The 20,189-nt window shown below is 39.7% G+C and overlaps 1 protein-coding gene across 11 annotated transcripts in view; it reads left to right on the top strand.

Annotated features, from left to right (window-relative positions):
- The window catches only part of LOC107311182 (uncharacterized), a 301,670-nt gene that overhangs the window by 37,029 nt on the left and 244,452 nt on the right, over positions 1-20,189 (top strand). For 4 of the 11 annotated variants that reach the window (XM_085543048.1, XM_085543049.1, XM_085543045.1 and 1 more), the window contains one exon: positions 5,579-6,485. The exons of 6 other annotated variants lie outside the window; for them this stretch is intronic. Coding sequence is in view for 2 of the 5 variants with exons in the window: in XM_085543045.1 (XP_085399171.1) it covers positions 5,579-5,714 (136 nt within the window). In the remaining 3 variants the exon portion in view is untranslated. Of the gene's footprint in view, positions 1-5,578; positions 7,815-14,018; positions 14,120-20,189 lie in introns of those variants that run through there. One more of the 11 variants, XM_085543047.1, reaches the window with a different exon arrangement.

The following is a 20,189-nucleotide window of genomic DNA, read 5'->3' as shown; positions in this document are numbered from 1 at the left end:
AATGTCCAAAATGCTGCAAGGATGGGCCCGTGATAGTTATGTGTATAACCCTCCCTCCCCTACTTTTTTTTCATACTGTTTGAGATTGTTCTCTAAGTAACTCAGACAGGAAAATGAAGCTCAACTGCCCTCCATTCAGACTCATGCCCCCTATTTGCTCTCTGCACCCTTGCCCTGCTTCCTCCACTGCGCCATCAGTGCTTTGTATCACCAGTAGTGAGCTCCAACTCTCCCTTCTGCTTCCTACCCAGACTGGATTCTAGCACTCTTCAAAGCCACAGCATGAAACGAGTCACATACATGTGCTGCTCATAGCCTCCGTCTTCCTCCTGTTGGTGAAACCACATGCGCTCAACATTGTAAATAAGGGTGTCAGATAAAATGCAAGAAATTTTCAGTGTGGCAGAGGCTCAGTTTCCCTTGTTCCTTCCCCCTCTACCACCAACAGAGGAAACCACAATGACAGGAAAAGCAGAGTGTTTCTTCCCAAGGACACTCATTGCTGTAGGTCAGTAGCTCACGTTTACCCAGATTTTGCTTTCTGTGTTGATAGACATTGAGCTTTGCAAAATACGAAGCCTACTTGGACAAAGTCACCTGAGTAGGACATTTTGGTGGAGAAAACAGTCAAGTTGGATACCACATAATGGGAGCTCTTGCCTCATTCAGGCAGGGCTGCTGAGCCAGCTTGCAATGAGAATGTGCAAGTTGTGCTGTTTTTACTTGCTACTGGTCTAGAATTGACCTGTTTTGTTTTGGTTTGGTTTTTTGTTTTTTTTGTTTTTTTTTGCACACATGTACACACCTCTCAACAAGATTTTGGGAGGGTTCTCTGAAACTGATGGTTTTCTCAGAAGACTTTGCCTGTGGTGAGCACACTTCATTACCCATGTCGTGCCACTTCATAACTTCTTGTTAACTTTTTATGTTTTACCCGCTATTCCAGTGCAGTACTTTTTATTCCCTGGTTTTCAGCCACCACCCTTGTCCAGTTTTCACTCTTTCTAGCTTGCGTGTAGACACCATCTGGCATTACCCCCAGGGTTTCCTAGACAAGGGCAATCTAGTTAGCCTTGTGAAATTCAAACCCCAGGCAAAACAAAAACTGTATAAAACACCACAAGATACTTTTTCTCACTTCTGTATGAGGAGCAACTACATTACCCAGGGCAACTGTAAGAACAGAAATTTCATCTCAAAACGAGTTATCCTCTCAACCAACCTATTCTTTTCCCCAAAGTTTTCCTTTCAATTTAATGGAGTTACTACAACTCTTTTCCAGTCAAGTGAAAGTTTGACCAGCTTGTGTGTAATTATAGGGCTTCAGAGTAGAATATCGTGTAAGGAACTGTCTGTAACAATGCCTGAAATAAAGTAGATTGAGAACAGATTTAGTAAAGAAATTAGGAAGTCATTCCAGCTCTCTTTTCTTTTCTAAATAACATATTGCAAATAAAATCTCTGAGGCAAGATTCTGGACAAAGACATTCTTTTGAAAAGAGACCACAAGATTCCTGGTTTTCTTAATGGATAAAACAGAAAGAATTGGTCTCAGTCTGGGACACTCAAAATGCTGATCCTTTTGAACAATGTGGACAAGTACAGAATATTGTCCAATGTATTCATCCTTGAGGAGAAATAAACTAAATTTGTGTGCTCTGCTTGTCTCATAGGAGTTGAAAAAGCGTCCCTCCCTTTCTTTTTTATGTCTGCATGTTTCCAGAGTTTCCAAAGGAATTCACTTGGGCAAAGCATTTTGAGTAGTATATCTGATTTTCTCTGAGAAATGATGATCTAGTTGCACAGTTGTGATGTTTGGGGCCAGAGATTCTATTATTTATGGCTTTGAGAATCTGAAGTCAGTATGGAGCTCTGTACCTACACTGGTGTAATTCCCTATTGCTGGCCTCAGAGTGAAGGTGAATTCTCCACAACAAAGTAGGCTTCTGAGCTATAAATACTTGTGACTTTTCAAGTTTGTTGTATTTTGCTCTCTCTTCTGACTTCACACTTACTTTACTCTTGTGTGTTTTCACAGGAATTCATATTGTAGTCTTGCTCTGACAGCATAGGGGCAGGGAAATGATGAAATTAATTTTCCATTGCTATACACCATGGAAAGTGTAAAGTGTAACTGTCCGCTTTCTTAGTTTGGCAGTCACAAGTGTGTGAAAAGAAGGTATATGCAGCAATATTTGGGGAACATTTATATAGGACATCAATTTTCAGCCTTGTTATATGTCCTGTGACAGGCGACATATACTGTGGCTTGTTCTCAATTTGATTGAGAGTGCGTGACATTTAGACGATCCTATAAGATGCAGGTGACATATCTGTCACCTTTTGCTTTGCAGTGATCCTCAGTGAAAGCCACAATTTCATTTTGTTTTCATGAGCCTGCCTTGATGGCATATGTAGGTTTATATTTTGCCAAGATCAGAAGAGCAGAAGTAGACAGGCTAATGTTAGCAGGGGTGGCAGTCTCTGAAATTAATTACACAGCTAGAATTTTGCAGCCTGGAACTGAGTTTTTGTTGCTCCATAAACTTTCTTCTAAAATGGCCCCCTGTTCTATAGTGTTCAGAGAAATATCTATCTGGTTGAAATTGTTGCTGCAGTCAAAAGACACAGTCTTTTATCAACAGTCTCAGAATGGTTAATTTTTTTAAAGAGCGTGAGATGTAAATCAGCAATCTCTGCTTTTAATCAGAGTAGATGCATGGATTCCTTTTCAGTACTAGTGAAGGAGTTTGGAGCTGGAGACCACAGCATGTTTGAAGTAATTTTGATGTCCCTTTTGCACATTCCCCAGGTATCTAAGATGTGGCTAATCATAATAGCAGGTGTTATCTGTTTCTCTCAGCATGTGGCATGAAAATAGTGTGGCCACAGAGCTATGCATTATTTACATGGTGTCAACATGTCAGCAAGTGGGATGGCAGAGAGCCAGGTTAAATCACTTCAGATTTTAAGCACAGGACACCAAATAATAACACTGTGTCACACTCGAGGACACAGGAATCTGGCAAATCAGCAGTAGAACAGTGTGCCAAGTTCATTTGAATGGGATTTTTTTTTTCTTCCTCCCACTGAATGATGAAGGAATAAAAATTGAGAGCCAAGAAAACTATAAAATACCTCCCCCCCTCCCAAGTAGAAAAATGTATTCAGAAAAGGGCACTCTTTGATTGCTTAATATGAAGATGTATGGATCTCTGCCCTTCATCTAGAGGTGTCTGCTTCTGAGAATGCACAACCACACTGTGGTGCGTCTGTCAGCCCTTTGTTTCTGTAAGTGGTAATTCTATTTGATCTTTTTACTTTCTTCCATTAGCTTTTCGTAGAAGCTAGTGCAACAGGTCCACAATCAACCAATGGGCCCTATAAATGTTTTTGAAAGAGGCAGTCACATTATTTAGAATGGGTGCTTTAAGGGTTTGAGGCTACCCAAAGGAATGGAGCACATTTAGGAAGGCTGTTCTCAGCCATTACTACTTTTGCAGCAGCTCTGATATCCATATCACCCCTACGACTTGTTCACCTTATCAGCTTGCAGAAAGCTAACTCAGCATAAGTAAAAAATGGATGGTTTTCTATTGGTTTAGTAATCCAACCAGGCTCACTGAAGGGCCACATGAAAGTCAGAGAGGATGAAATGGAGGCAATAGGCCTGCATGCCAGAGAAGGGAGGATGTGGGGAAAAGTGAATGCAGCAGGGCTGCTGGCTGAATTCAGCCATACTGTGAAACCTCATCCTAGAATGCTTAATGAACAAGGAGGGGCTGATGGAAGGTTAAAGGAAGCATCCAAAATACTGGGATTCATTTGCCTCATCACCATAATACCCTTTTTATGAAACTAGAGCTGTTTATTCTCATAAAAAAAAACTTCTGCTTTTCTAATTTTAAAGGACAATGCAACTATTGGAATCCAAGCACAGTTCTTTCAAGTTAAATGCTTAGTTCAACATTTCACTTCCATTTCCTGGTAGAAAAAGTTTTTTATGAAAGCAACTTTAACCTTTCAAAAGGGTTCATTTACTGTTACGTTTGGTATCAACTTTCCAAAAATTGCAGTCTGCATTTGGCATGTTATGGTTTCTGGTTTTAATATTGGTTTAGAAAAAAAAGAGTCATGTGCCATAAGTCAGAAATAAAATATTGCACCAGAATTCTCTCTATATGTGAATTCACCCCGTGAGCAAATGGTTTAAAGTAAGTCTGATCACTTACTTAAAGCCAAGACTTGGGCTCAATCTAACCATGAACCAGCTGGTAACAAATAACACATTCAACTCTCAGCCACATGAAACTGTCAGGTTGCCTTTTTATAGACAACTACAGCCCTAAAGCTCCTGAAGCACGAAGGAATATCGTACAGACTTGGAAAGTGTTGAACACCTACCATATGCACATAAAGAAGGGTAATAAAGATAAAAGGCCTGAACTGAGCTTTAATTCCTAAATTTCTGCTTTTGATTTATCAGCTACTTCTGCATTGCCATAATGTTCTTTGGCCTAAAATTAGGTAGAAGATGCTTGATCAAGTCAGTCAAATTTGGGCTTCCCGCTGTGAGTGTGACAGATGATAAATATAAAGTACTGGAAGTACTTTCTTGCTTTCTTTTCAGCATTTTTGTGCATTTGTTTCTGAAGTGCTGACTCTGGTAACAGTGCACTGCAGTGGACAGTTCCTGGCTGTCTGTTCCTGCTGGGATGGTGCTGCTGACATGGTGAGAAGGATGCTAAGTTAGAAGAGTTGCGTCAGGATGGCTCTGAATTTGAGATAGTGCTGACACGGTTGGGTGCAGTATCATAAAAAAAATGGCTGAGACACTCTGAGGACCTTTACAGCACCTCTGCACAATGTTGCAGTGTGCTGTGTGGCCATCCCACCTGCTGAGTTAGTCTAGGAGTCTCTGTGCTATGTTGCAGCATTTGGAGATATTCTGGGAATTACAGTTCAGCAGGACTTCTGCCATCACTAAGCACCTCTTGCAGAAATTTAGTGCCTTCAGACAGGCCTGGCCATGAGTGAGACAATAGAGTCTAATCCTCAGTGCTGCTGAGCCTCAGTTTCTAATAAAGGACTCAGAACTTGTAAGGGTAAAGCTTCAAAGTGAATACAGATTTACAGGGGGAGGGCAGAAAAGAGGGTTGTAGCCCACCCATTAAGTCCACCTGGTCTTAATATATGATAGCAGTCAGTCTTTGCGCGACACACTCTTTCCATATCCTAACATCGTTACAGGGAGTGAGATCTCCAAGAACTGGGTTGGCGGTGTACTTGCCAAAGTTGGGTACACTACAGAGCCTATGTCTTTCAGTCATACATAATAGTTTTATCACCCCCTGAACTGCAGCAGCTAAATTTGACAGTGATGGTGAAGCAGATCCTTAGAAAAATAACATTTCTGACATTTAGTAACAATAATCTTTTCTGATGATGAATGCATGTCCAATGCTTTGAAGATGTAAAAGTCTGCAAAAATGCAAATTATTATTTTATCTGGAAATGTGTTTTGTGGTATCCCAAAAAGTACTCTCATTTTTTATTCTTTTTTTTCATGTGTTTGCAGGAGTTCTCATGATTTTTCAGCCATGAGTCCATCTGGGAATAATTTCACTGTGAGAAGAAGGCTTCCATTCTATCAAGAAAAAAGGCTGCATGGAAATCACGGAAAGCTACAGAAGAAATTATCAGTCATTGTTTAAAAGCATTGTGGCCTGTGAAGATGGAAACCAGAATGGGAATTTGCCTCCAAATTTTATAAGCTTCTAGAAACTAAAATGATGAGAAACAAATGCAAAAAGTTCACAAAAGTACTAGTTACTTAAAAAAAGAATTAAAAATTCTTAAGGCCTTATTGTTTTATGATGAATAAATCTGACTAGAAGGACCCAGAAGGCCATCGTTTAAACAGGTAGAGATATTCCTAGTATGTTTAGGTTGCCACCTAGATTAGTCTTATACTTCTCAGTTGCTAACAATGAAGTTATCAGCCACTGGAACAAATTATTAAGAGGAACAGTTAGCTTACCATTTCTTGAAGTCTTCAAACTGAGAGTGAATGGTATGTTTTAGCAAACAATGGAGACACAGCTGGGTGAAATTATATGGTTGTACTAGAGAGCAGGAAACATGAGATGTTCTATGTGGTCCTTTCTAGCCTTAAGAGCTATAGATCTATAATTTCACAAATACCATTACAAAGAATTCCTTAGAAGTAGTGATGACCATAGCAATAATCTGAATCCGTCTCTTGATTTGGGGTAGATTATTCTAAAGAACTTTGAAAAATTACAGGCTACAGTACTTTTTCTATGTGTACTGTCACTACAGGGTCGTATAACTAGCATAAAGGGGGCACTTTGTAATTTTACAGTATTAGAAATCCGTTTTTGTGGACTAAAGAGACCCTTCTTCTCTCCAAAAGAGCTCATTGTACTTCAGTTCATGAATGAGTGTATAAACAAGTAAGCATGTGTGCTGCTTTCCTGTGTGATGCATTTCTCTTACTAAAATGTGTTAGATTCACTTAGTGAAATTAAAAAATATCCACAGAGGAAATTAGAAGATATCACTCATTAACACAGGCTATTTCTAAGCTAAACTAATTTTTTACTTGTAGGGTGACCTGAGACACTGCTTAAAAGAGAACCCTTTGCCATAGCCAGTCTTCCATTGGAGGACAGCTAAATCATTGTTTTCCATATTTCCAACAACTTTTGTCATTTATCAAGTAGAAAGGGGTAGGTTAGAAATTAATTTTATTAGTTCACTGAGCCTCTTTTCTTTACATCTGTCTGGGAGAATAATTCACCATTGCTGAGGAACTGGTTGTGTTGATGGGACAAAATCTGATGCCTTCAAGAAAGGATTATAAATTAACCTTCTTTAAAATGTCTATTTGACTTTTATAACTGGTGAAGAGTGCTGAATTTTTATTTTCTAAATGGCAATACTTGTACATGGTTGCAGTCTACTGGAGACAAGTGCTTTTTGTGATCTGTCTGAATGGATAACCTGTTTTGCTGAGTAGAAACTAATGCACAAGCTACCTTGCAGCCAGTGACTGAGGAGACCTCTATAGCTAAACAGAAGCACCAAGGTTTGGGTAAGTTCTGCACAAATACTGCCAATTTATTCTAGTGGAAGTTTCTATGTGAGAAAAGAATTACAAATCAAGTTATTCAGAGCTCTGAAAAGCGAGGCTGATTCATAAGTACTGAGTAAGGTTAAATGGGGAAGTTAACAAATAAGCAAGAAGAGATTTTTTTTTCCTTTCTAATGCTAAGAAAGGCTGTTTATTAGTTTGTTCCTTTCACCCTCCCAGCTGAGAATTATTGTATAAGGTCTACCAATTCAGAAAGCAAATGTTAGCTTATATATGATCAGAGTATTGACAATTACAACAGCTTTAAAGAAAAGTTGCATAATCTACTACATTTCTACAGGCACTGTACAGCTTTAGTGTTTCAAGACCATGGCAGAATTGACAGACCCTCATGTCCCTGCCTGACCACTCAGCAGGGCTCCCACACTTGGCCTCAGTGCCCCAACTCAGCCCATGTCCTGTCAGCCACTACCCCAGTGAAGCTGCAGCAGTGTCAGGCTTCAGCTCCTTGCAGCTCTGCTCAGCCATGGGACCCACTAAGCCAGATCAGCTCCTGGCTTGCCTTTATGGGGAGGTGCTTGGGGCTGGGCTTGCCCCAGTTCTGTGCTTCTGGTTGGAGTGGTGGGACATGGGACAGCCCCTGGATGGTGAGCGCCAATCTCAACAGACCCTAGGGAGCCTGATGTAGAGTTATGCGGTAAGTCCCTGTCACCTAAATTGTCTGAAGTTGTTGCTGTGTCCAGATATAGCAGACAGTCATATTTCTAAAAGTATTTGTGAGGCAATATTGGCTTCCAGAAGGAAAGGTCTCCTCATGGTAGAGATGCTGTGCTTCAGAAAAAAAGAGCAACACTCCTGATGAAAACAAATGCTGGGATCTGCCTATTACCTGACTTTCATTGTGGTATGTTCCCTGAGTTGGATGATACTGTGATGTGCTGTAACACAAAAATGCAGGTGAATCAGAAAGGAAATTTTCAGTCATCAGCTTTTTAAATTTAGTGCAGCCTTTCTGCCCTGAAAATAATCCTCATTTCATGCTTAGCTGGGAAATAGCAGAGATCTCCTAACACAGATGTTGCCTTTATATAATAGCTTATATCACAACTCTTCCATCACAAACAGTGAAGGTCATGGGAGGATGCCTGATTTTACTGGGACTTAAAATCATAAAATCACTGAGATTGGAGAAGACCTCTATGATCATCCAATCCAACCATCCACCTACCACCAATGTTGCCCACTAAACCCTGTTCCTAAGTACCACATCTCTACATTTCTTGAACACTTCCAGGAACAGTGACTCCACCTCTCCCCTGGGCAGCCTGTTCCAGCACAGTACTTACAGAACTCTCCCATCTGAAGTTCAGATTGTATTAAGGATACACTTAAATATATTTATATATGAATAGGTAACTCTATAGCTTTCTTCTTTTTAAATGAAAAGTTTAGAAACCGTAGCAAATGGGTCTGAAGTCTATCTGGAAAGTGATCAGCTCTGTCTCTGGAAACAAGACAAGCTCTTTGCTAGACAGAGGAGGGGAAGTAGATACTCTCCATTTCAGTGTGTCTGTATATACACCACATATTACCAGTAACACTCTTGAAAACAGGAGGAATTAGCAGTAGCCTCAACTAAGTATCAGCTCTTCTCTGTAGTCTCACAGATGGTGCTTCACAATGTCTTCTTTTAAGTGAAAGTTCTGAAAGAAGTTTCTCTTTATCCTTCCAGCATAGGAAACCTCTTTTATTCCCTATGTCAAGACCTCATTAGCAGCCACTTGTAATGCAAAATGGCAGACCACAAATTGCAGCTGATGGGATATCCAGCTAGCCAGATGTATTAGTGCTTTTCTGAAAGTAATGTTGCTTATTTGATTACACTGGCCCACAATGTCAGAGGCAGATATTGGCGGTACAGCAGTAGAAGCTGAACCTTCCCACCAACATTCCATTGCACTTTGCTGCCACGTGACTGAGGGCAGCAGGGGGGCAGTCAGACATAATGACATCTGACATGGAAGTGCATGAAGCAAAGGTGTGTCACTGAATTCCTCGATGTGGAATAAATGGCACCCGCTGACATTCATGACTCTTGCTGAGTATTTATGGAGACCAAACGATGGATGTGAGAACAGCAAAGTGATGGTTGGTGCATTTCAGCAGTGGCAACAGTGACATTGGGTCACCTTCAGATTTTTATGAGCACAGCATTCAGATTCTTGCTCATCTCTGGTGCAAATGCATGGCTAATGGTGGTGACTGTGTTGACTATACTTGCTCAATCAAATAGTGTTATTATGCACTTTGTAATAGTTGTGGTTTCTGTGGGGGAAAAAAAAAAAAAAAAGGAGGCATTACTTTCAGAGCAGCCTACATATTATGAGAATTAAATTTTTGCATGTAACAGTGTGCTCTGGGTTTCATCCCTCACTGTCTGTATTAGTCAGTTACATACTTTTCTATAAGAAGTGGAATAATTCTTCTAGAGGGAGGTGTCCCTGCCTAAAGCAACCTCATCTGATCTGTTATTGAATTATTTAAATAGTATGTTACATATAGTTTAAGTACTTGGACATGGATGCTGTCAGTGGATGATAGAATAAAATTAAATGACCCTATGAAAACAGGAATGCATATAATATTTTTGATGTTGATAAAAACATCAGCCAGGAGAAGGGACAGTGTTGATAAATAGTGTCAATAGCTAGGTTTAATCATAATCATTGTCAAGATAAAAGAGATGCACTGGTTCCAAATAACTTTGCTATTGGCTGCACTGACTAAGAAATGAGATTCTTGACTATTTCAGGCGTTGGAACAAACTTATATATGCACTAAAAGCTGAACATGAACTCTTTCTGTTTTCTGGGTAATTGTGTACTTCATGCTTCAAGAAATACCCAGCCTTTGTCTCTGGATGCTTTTTCTTTCCTGCATTGCAAACCAACATCTGTACTTCCACACTTAGTTCAGGGTAATTTTTCCAACAATTGTCGTCCAAACAAAAGCTACCTGTCATAGGTTGATAAGCACTGGAACAGGCTGCCCAGGGAGGTGGTGGAGTCTCCTTCTCTGGAGATATTCAAGACCCGACTGGACACCTACCTATGTGACATGGTGTAGGGAACCTGCTTTGGCGGGGGGTTGGACTCGATGATCTCTAGAGGTCCCTTCCAACCCCTACAATTCTGTGATTATGTGATATTGACCTAACTACATTATACTTTAGCTCCTGCCTTCAGTTTAAATTCCTGCTGAGCCATCTTAGCAGTTTAGCTGAAGTTGCTTGTTGCTTGTAATACACCTTTGAAGAGCAGCATTACTGACTTGCAAGAAGAGAAATTTTATTCTGAAACTAGGAAGCACTACTTTTATGTGTATTTTGGAAAATTAAAGGGAAATAAGTAGCCTTCTATTCCCTTTCCTCTCCTTGCAAAGAAATGAAGCCATTTTGGAGATGGATATTTTAGTTGTGTGGCATGGATGGGATTATTTAATAAGTATTTGTTCTTTTTCTTTCATTACATGAGGCTGTGCTTTTCTTGGATCATGCAGATTCTTGTAAAAACGTAACAAGCTACTATTCTGAATGTACTGAATAAGAAACAGATGGATTTCTTTAAAGAATAGTCTATCAGTAATATTAATGAGAACTCACGTTTAGGGACCAGGCACCTCCCTTTCCTTATGCCAGACTTCTTAGAGACTCTTGTAGCAATGACTTGCACATGGTGAAGGAAAAAATGGAGATCTTGGTCACCTCAAAATGAAGTACAGCATTTTTTTTTGGTCATTTCAAGAAGTATTTTTAATGTGCTATACTTTTGGCTATTATATGTGAGTTTTTTTGGGGGGTGGACTGATTTAAAAAGTCTCGATCCTGTTGTCAGTATCTCCTTCATGCCGCAACCTAACTGTCATAACTCCTTTTCCTCAGTGGAGTTCCTTTGACTGACATGTGAACTCTTCCCAGTTAATACAAAGTTCATGTGACTTCTGAGTTAATTAAAATCCAGTCTGATATAATGTATAGTAGAGATTACTCATTAGATACAACTTAGGTGTGTTAAATTCATGTTTTGTGATATATTCCTGCCTTAGTTGAAGTGGCCTTACATTGTTCAGTTCCCTTGCCTGGTAACGCTCTTCTCAATAAAGAAAGGTTAGTGGTATGAATGAATGGCTACTAGGTGGGTGACCATCCTCTACTTCTTCATGAACCTTGGCTCATATCACGTGCTGTCTACTCACAAAACCTGACGTACCTGCTTGCTGAAAGTGAGTCAGCAAACACAGCTTCAGAAATGGCTGGAATATGCCCTTTTGAACGTATTAAATCACATTAATATGCTTGGTGTGCCAGGCCTTGGGCAAGCATCAGAGATACTCTGGGATTCTTGACTGCTTCCAAGGGTGGTATAGCAGAACACATGATCTGCACAAAAGGTGCTCTTCAGAACAATCAAATAATAAGGCTGAGATGTTCCTTTACTGAGTGTATTTTCTTTTACTTGGAGTATTTCCAAAGTGGGATGGGTGGGATGTACAGTACTTGTTTGTAGATGGAATGATAACTTAATCTAGATAAAGCACATACATACTGTTATTTTAATAAAAGAAAGTAGGCTTATGTTTAAAAAGGAAATATAATATGATAAACATCCTTTTTGTACTGCCTAGTTATTTTTCTAAACTTTTGTCAAGTTTGAGGTATTTGCCTTCCAAAATAGAGTTTTTGCAAGAGTCTGCATGTTTTATAATACCTTTTCCAGTATCTATTGAGTGAGCCAAAGATCTGTGGTCAAGTGGGCATCTCAGTTATGGCTCTTTATTGAGCATCTAATGCATTAGGCTTTAAATCACACAGACCTTTCTCTTCCAGAGCACAGCTCTTGAGCCTTCAGTTTTAAACTTCATCCAAGCTCCAATGAAAAGTCCACAAAATTAATCCAGTCTTACTTTAGTGATGTCCCCAGCTCTTGGATGTCCATGCTATTTTGGTTTAATCAAAGTATTAAGAGCATGAAGAAGAAATTTATTTCTATTTTTAGTATTATTTTGATTGTAAAGCAACCTGGTAATGTGTGGAAAGAACCTACGTTTTCAAATTTTAGCTCTTTTTCTCTTAGAGCATGAAGTCACATTAGGATGTCGTATTCAGATTTTTCTGACTGTCCTGACTTTCAGTAACTAAAAATTTGATATTTGCAGTCATATTCTGTAGATGTTATTAGCATTTCTCTCAAATTGTGTAAAATTACTTGCAGTAAATGTGGTAGAGAACAGTGTGGAGATGGATATTTGTACCACTATCCACAAAAATATGCCAGAATACTAGTCTTAGGTGCACACATTCAGAGGTCAACTCTCATCCACGCATCTGGTTTATTGTAGATGTCTAGTGTTAAAATGAAATGCCTTTGCATCTTTTCTGATCTGTTGCAGGACTTTCTTAGAGAAGAAGAGTTTAGATTATGGAGTGAGAAATGGTGTGGAAATGTCATATTGTCTTCAATAAGGACATTCAGGGTGAATCATACAATCATTAAGGGTTAAAAAGACCTTTAAGATCATCTAGTCCAACTGTCCACTTGCCAACAGTGTTCCCACTAAACCCTGTTCCTTAGTACCACATCTACATGTTTCTAGAACACCTCCAGGAATGGTGACTTCACCACCTCCTCGGATTCATTCCAGTTCTTGACTACTCTTTCTGAGTTTTTCCTAATACACAACCTGAACTTCCACTGGTGCAACTTGATAATGGCAACTTGGCTATTCTCTCTTGTCTTTTCACTAGTTACCCAAGAGAAGAGGTGAACCCCCACCTCACCACAACCTCATTTCAGGTAGCTGTAGAGGGTAATAGGATCTCCTCTAAGCCTCCTCTTCTCCAGACTAAACAATCCCAGCTCCCTCAGCCATTCCTTCTAGGACTTGTGGTCCAGTCCCCTCATCAACTTCACTGCCTTTCTCTGGACATGCTCCAGGGCCTCACTGTCTTGTAGAAAGGGACCCAAAACTCAACATGGTGCTTAAGACCAGTGCTGAGTACAGAGAGATATATCACCTCCTTGTTCCTGCGGATAAGACTGCTATATTTCAGATATGAACCAGGATGCCGCTGGCCTTCTTGGCCACCTGGGCACACTAATGGCTCATGTTCAGCTGAGAATTGGCCAACACACCCAGATCTTTTTCCTCCACACAATCTTCCAGCCAATCTGCCCCAAGTCTCAGTTTGTTTTGGCCAAAGTACAGGACCCAACACTTGGTCTTGTTGAACTTCATCACTTTTGTCTCAGCCCAGTGATCCAGCTTGTCCTTCTGTAGGACCTTCCTCCCCCCAGGCAAATTGACCCTTCCTGCCAACTTGGTGTTATCTGCAAACTTAGTAGTAGTATAAGCCAACTTCCATTTAGAAATCTGCCTTAGATACATTCAGAATAGATTGTCTGTTGTGGTAGATGAGAATTGCTTCAGAAGCTGAGATCCTTCTTGGTGCAATGGTTGAGGTTTCAGAATATGTATAGTTTATTTTTGTCTTAAATTAGAACAGAGAATCAAAAGTTTTGCAGAAAAATGGGAAAATGTTTTTTTTTTTAATAATTATTTTTTTTTATACTATCAGGTCAAATATATGAAAAGTTCTCTCTTTCCAGAGAAGAAATGCTGGATATTTGATGATGACAATATTAATGACCTTTGAAAATGCATTATAAATCTAGGGTAATGTCAACATTGGTCTTAGTGGTGGATAAGTTTGTTTAAATAGCATTTATAGCAGCTTAATCGTGAAACGCAATCTTTTGGATGTTTGGAAATGTCTTATTACTTTATTATGCTTAGAGCTTATAGTTATTATACTTAGAGCTGACCTGTTACTCTTACCCTGTAGCTGGGACTGAAAAGTTGATCTTGATTGGAAGGAAGAAAGTCTGGCAAAATGGAGCATCACTGATATTTTATTTCCAGTGAAGAGGCACCATTGATGTTCAGGTAGATATCCAAAGCATTAGACCTTTTATATAAAAATGGTGCCAACGTGTTTTATTGTCAAATGTATTCAAAAGAACTCTCTTTTAGTATCTCTGAACAATACTAGCACTTCTTTTTTTTTTTTTTTTTTTCCCAAAGAACAATGTTGGCCACACTTATCCATGGGATAGTCATTAGTAGTTTGATTAGCATTGTTTTATAATATGGTTTTCCAGCCAAAGTCTAACAGCCTTTCCCTCAATCACCCTCTGTGAAAAATATGCTAAAACTCTGTAAGGAACAATGAAGTTTTACAATCATCTAGTGAGTACACATTTGTTCTTCAGCCATGTCTGTAGAATAAGGGGAAATCTGTAAAGTGATGAGCTTCAAACTTAGTCTTGTCAAGGTCTGCAGAAGATGAAGAAGATGTAGCTTTCTGCCAATGCTGGATAAAAGCACTGGTCATGAATTAATATATTCTGAATATTTAGTCAAGCTGGGTGCAGGTGAATAAAACAAATGAGGCTATAAAACAAATTAATATAGTAAAGTTTTCTTCTGTGCTTCAAGGCTGGAATAATTATAATGAATGCTGAATGATACCCTACATGGATATCTGTACTAAATTTACACTGTATATTCTGTGGTGATAAGCACTTTTCTTGTGGCCTTGACAGTAGGGTTGTCACTCAGTTACAAAAGCTAGCAGTTCCTGACTTCTGACAATTTACGGACATGATCTGATATAATATCAAGGACTGGAGCATGCTGAGAAGTATGGATAGCTGTAAAAGACAGTTTCACAGAGTATCTCCAAAACAATGATGTGTGAAGGCCAGTGGTGGCCTAACTTGTTTTTCATATCTGTTCCAGGGGAACTAAAACTATACATATCTACATTCTGTCTGCTGTAGCCCAGTGAGATTTTCTTTAACAACAGATTGTTTTCCTCCATCAGTCTGTGGGCCATTGCAAAATAGTTCTACTCCTATATGATTCAGTGATAGCAAATAGGATATAATGCATGATGTCTAAGATTCAGTAACCTGTTTGTAGTTACAGAAACCTGCATAGAGGCTGTCCTTGTGCAGATCACAGAAATTAGTGGAATACATCTTTCTCCTCTGTGACCTTGCCTACTGTTTTTCTCTTTATCCTTGGTGCAGATGCAACCTGTAGGTTTATGGTGGAATGTACATTTTGCAGGCACAGCTGGTAGTTGTGACACTTCCTACAGCACTGGATTTTTATCATTCATTACAGAAAATGTCTGATCTTGACTAAAGATTGAGAATGCCTAGCCCAAACTTTTCTATGATTCTCAGAATGACAGATGTCAAAGATCACCTATGTGATCTCAAAAAGCTGCTGTTTTGACATTCTCTGTCACATCCCTGGGGAACCTCCTACAAACATCTCTGGCACCATTTCCTGCCTTTAATCTTTAGTCTAGCTTATGGCTTTGCCATGGTGGATGCCTTAGAATGATATGGACACACTAGAAAAATTCCAGTGAGGGTCTACCAAGATGATTAAGACAGGAGAACTGAGAGTTGAGACTGCTCATCCTGGACAAGGGGATCATACCAATATGTGCAAATGCCTGCAGAGAGAGTGCACAGAGGACAGAGTCAGCTCTTTTCAGTGGTGCTTAGTGCCAGTACAAGAAGCAGTGGACACAAGATGGAACACGAGGTGTTCTGTCTAAACATTGGTTTTTTACTGTATAACTGTGCCCTGGAACAGGGAGCCCAGAGAGGCAGTGGAGTCTTCTCTTTGTGGATCTTCAAAGCCCATCTGGACATGGTTGTGGGCAAGCAGCCCTAGAACCAAGTGACTTACAGATGTCCTGGCAAATCTCAACCATTCTGTGATTCTCTGACTTGTTTCAACTGGTGAAGAATGCAGTTGTCCTAGCATAGCTCAGAAATTGAAGTCCCAACACTCTACTTGTATTTCCCCTCACAAATATTTTTAAGACTTGGGAAGATGTCCAGCCAAGAAAAAATAAATAAATAATTAAAAAAATCTGTTTGGACAACTTTGGGATAAGAATCGAGACTGGGGCTGTTTTCATGAAACTCACAGTGCCTCAGACTGAGGGCTAAAAGATGGTACTAGAACCTTGTTGTGAGCCAAACGATAGCATTGAATGCTGCCTTCTTAGATACAATTCTGTAGGTAACCAAGAAGTATTTAGAAGTGTTGCTACAATTAGCTAGTTGTCAGCAGATGAGTGTAGGACATGGAGAAGCAAAGGAGGTTGACAGTGGGCTTTTACCTCTGCACTTTTGTGTTATATTCAGGTAGCACTGCTATGCCATACATGATATCTGGTGTATTGTTTTTCTGACTAAGGCTGAGAAGCTCTCTTCTTCCTGAGGCCACAGAGTCTTGTTTCTGCTGAAATCCCGTGGAGTTGGAAAATGATGTCTGTCTTCTCTGCAGATGAGAAAAGCATGCAACCCCTGATAACTGATCTTGCACTGCTTGCTTCTGTGCCAGAATCTTACTTACGTGTCCTGTGTTGGCAGTCACAGACCATTATTTGAATCAGAAAGCTAGGGTAATAGGCATGAGGTGTCTGTTTTTGTGGTTTAGAACCTGTTTTTTGGCTTGTTGTAATATTATGAAGTATTAGTAGTCTTTGAATCTGCTGGGCTGAAAATTTCTAACCAGCTAAGATCTGAGAAAGACCGTGCACTACTGAGGCTTCTCTGTGGTAGTGCATTGAACAGAAAGTTTGCTCAGTGTTGTTAAGAGTGGTTGTGGGGTAGGGGTTGTAGGTCACAACTATTTATGGAGCATTGCTAGACTTGAGGAGCTGACAGTGGGCAGGTCACTGCCATGACTAAACACAGAATTAAATGAGTGATATAAACATTCACATCCCTGTAAACACGTCCCTTTTCCTGTTTCTGCCCAGAGAGTTTGCTCTGAGTCATCTAGATTGTAATGAATGCTCTTGTCTGCCTTTGTTTCTGAGCTGCCCTTGATCTCTCTAGAGATACACAGGTTCTGCATATCAGGACCAGTGGCCTCCTCTATGCCCTGGGTCTCTATTCTATTGTCTGAAATTTTTATCAGTCTTTGGATATCTGCCGTGCCACCCTGCTTCCTGCAGGTGTGCATAAATTGAGAGATTTATATGGCCGTGTTCCTGGACTATGCATGACCAAGCTCAAAATAGTTTGAGTATGGTATTGCTTTTGCTTGCTGTCTTGCACATAACCTGTACTTGTGGTTTGGTCTGATAATGGCTCAAGGCCTAGGTGGTATGCATGGCATATACATCACACGAATGATATATGGAGCCGTGCTGCTCTGATCCCAATCCTTGATGAAACGGAAAAGAGGTTTCTCTTGGGCCCCCTCTCTCAGTAGGCCTCATGGAGCCCAGCTCTACATGCAGCATGATCTACTGCTGGTTGTGTAGTCAGGAGTCAGTCCAGCTAAAATCCTACATACACTAAGGCTCGGTCACACAGATGAAAGCATAAATGTGGCCATAAGTAGGTCAAAGAATAGAAAAGAACAGAAGACTGCTGTGGAAACTGTTGTCTGTTTTGAAGGAGAGTCACACTCTGTAGATAGTTGAAGGTGGTAGCAACAGTATACAGTAAAGATCACAATTTCTTTCTCCTCACAGAATAGAAGGAAAGCGGCCTTGAACTTACAAAGTAAGCAGGACATCCAGAAACAGCATTTTGAAATCTTGCATGACTGAGAGAAGGGAAGGAAGGCCTCCAGCTGGGTGCAAAAGCAATTCAGGACACAGTGAAGTACACAGGTGACAACACACTTTTGCAGAAGGAATGGATGTTCTGACTTCATCTGAGATTTAGATTGAGTTAAATCAGAACTTCAGAGCCAGTCTTTGGTCTGTTATGGATCAATAACTACTTTTAGGTGGTTTCAACTCAGATTTCTCTCATTCTTTGCAACAGAAAATATAACGTTATCTCTGTGTGAACTTTTCTCCACACACAATTCATTTCAGCAACACATTAGCTTGTCAGACTGGGCAGATGTAACTGTAGCGGTGTCAAAAAAGGACAGCTTTATTACACTGGCTTAAAATGAGAAGGGATTTTTTATTTTTTTCAGCCTATTAGTACTTTAAGAAAAAAGCTAAAAACGTGTCTTCCTCAAATACAAGCACACCATGTACTTCTTATTAAGGACAATGTGTGTGCTGAGTGTCACATTTCAAACTTCAGCTGTTTTTGCTGTTGCCCTATTCAAAACAAGTATGGTTAGAATTTCATTACAATGGAAGAAGAGTATGTGTATATTTGTTTCCCACTGTTCCATAGCACAAAAGCTGCTGGGAATTTGCTCCCATTTTAGCAAGATGTATTGGTGTTTTGTTTTCTTTCTAATGCATAAAAAAGTTCATCAAAAAAAAGTTCAGCTTCAAAAGAGGAGAAACATGTGAAACCAAAAGGCTAAAGCAAATTATTTTCCATCTTCAACTGGTATTGATGCTATTACTGTGACAGTTGGCTGGAACGTTCAGTTAAGTTTCTGAAAGTACATAAAATTAAAGATATAATTAGTGTATATATTTCTGGAACTTACTTGATGTACTCTGTTCCTTCCTTAGGAAGCTTTGTGGCTTCTGTGTTTCACTGCAGGAATATTCTTTTTGTGGCTGGATATGAGGTTCTTAGGACTCTCATACATTACTCCAACCACATTATGTAGGGTGAAAGGGTTAGTGTACATGTCTAATTTGACAAGATAAATGAAGTGAATGAACCAGTCTTTATTGTTAAGATAGGGAAATGAGGTGAGGGAGACATATGCCAAAGATCAGATAGATTAGGGCTGAAAATTGAGGCCATGTCTTACAATTCCCTTAATGATAAGAGAAAGTATTTCCTTTTGGTTATGGCAAACTAACACAGGTAGTGTTCCATATTAAACCACTGTCTTCTATGGTCTTTTGGATTTCCCTTCTCTCCTACCCTGCTTATTGAGAGCAAAGTATATTTTCACCAACAATGATTTTGCAGTGCTTTTGTACTATATGTACAGGAAGCTGAATGAGTGTCTGGGGACCTTTTAACTGGATCTATAAAAAGTCTGTGTCAATAAATTCCTGTCAGATCTATCTTTCAGTACCGTGATTACAGAAGAGGAAAAAGAAAGGCATTGCTCAATGTGACGGTAATATTCCAGCAAGTAATCTTCTCCCATGTGGTCACATTTCCTCAGATAAGAAAAATTACCGCTTTGGTGTCAGTGGGGATGGGGTCACTGAGTGGGAACAGGAGCGTTCTGTCTGTCTCTCTCTTTTTTTTTTTCTTCACAATGGAGAGTTGTTTTTTGTGTTTTCCTGACTGCATAAACTATGTCCATGGTTACTGGCCAAAGTTTATTTCTGTAGGAAATAGGTAACCATGTTTGTGCAGTGGGGGTATCAGGACACAGAGGATTTGAAAGGAAGGGTCCAGAGGTCATCAGCAGTGGGGATATGATGAGGAAATGCAATGAGATATACCATGTGGATTCTGGCAAGCCCTTCATGGGATGCTTCCTTTCAAGCTCTGGTGAGCAAGAGAGGAGAATAGAAGCTCTTTGATAATGCAGCAGCAGGGTGAAGTACTTTCAGGTCCAGCTCCTCACCTTATATAAAACTGTGCAGCTGATTTATGCCCACAGAGGATTTAGCCTGAAGCTCCAATTTCTTTCTTAGATAAGTTCTGTTTTCCTTATGTGTGCTCAGACTATCAAAAGAAAGATTGTTCAATCTTTTATTTCATCAAAACTTGTTGCTCCTGCCACCCTATTTGTTCATAATATTCCCCTGAAGTATCATTGTAGAGTAATTTTATTTCATAGTTCTCGTAAAAAATTATGTCCAGAAATACAAATGGCTTTGTGAATGCCAAGAGCATTTCTGAATTGTCTTTTCTTGTTAAGTGACCAGTGGAATGCTGACAGGCTATAAATGTAGAATTAATCATGCTAGATAATTTATGCTGTTGCTACAATGTTTGTATCTTGTGTTTCCACATTCGTCTTGCTTCAGGTATAACTTGTGCTATGACCTTGTGTTTCATTACTGCCTAGAGCATCAATT

This window comes from Coturnix japonica, chromosome 3 (assembly GCF_054131305.1).
Source record: "Coturnix japonica strain WE chromosome 3, WE-NBRP24, whole genome shotgun sequence".
NCBI classification, from domain to species: domain Eukaryota; kingdom Metazoa; phylum Chordata; class Aves; order Galliformes; family Phasianidae; genus Coturnix; species Coturnix japonica.
This window is presented reverse-complemented; position numbering and strand designations above follow the sequence as displayed.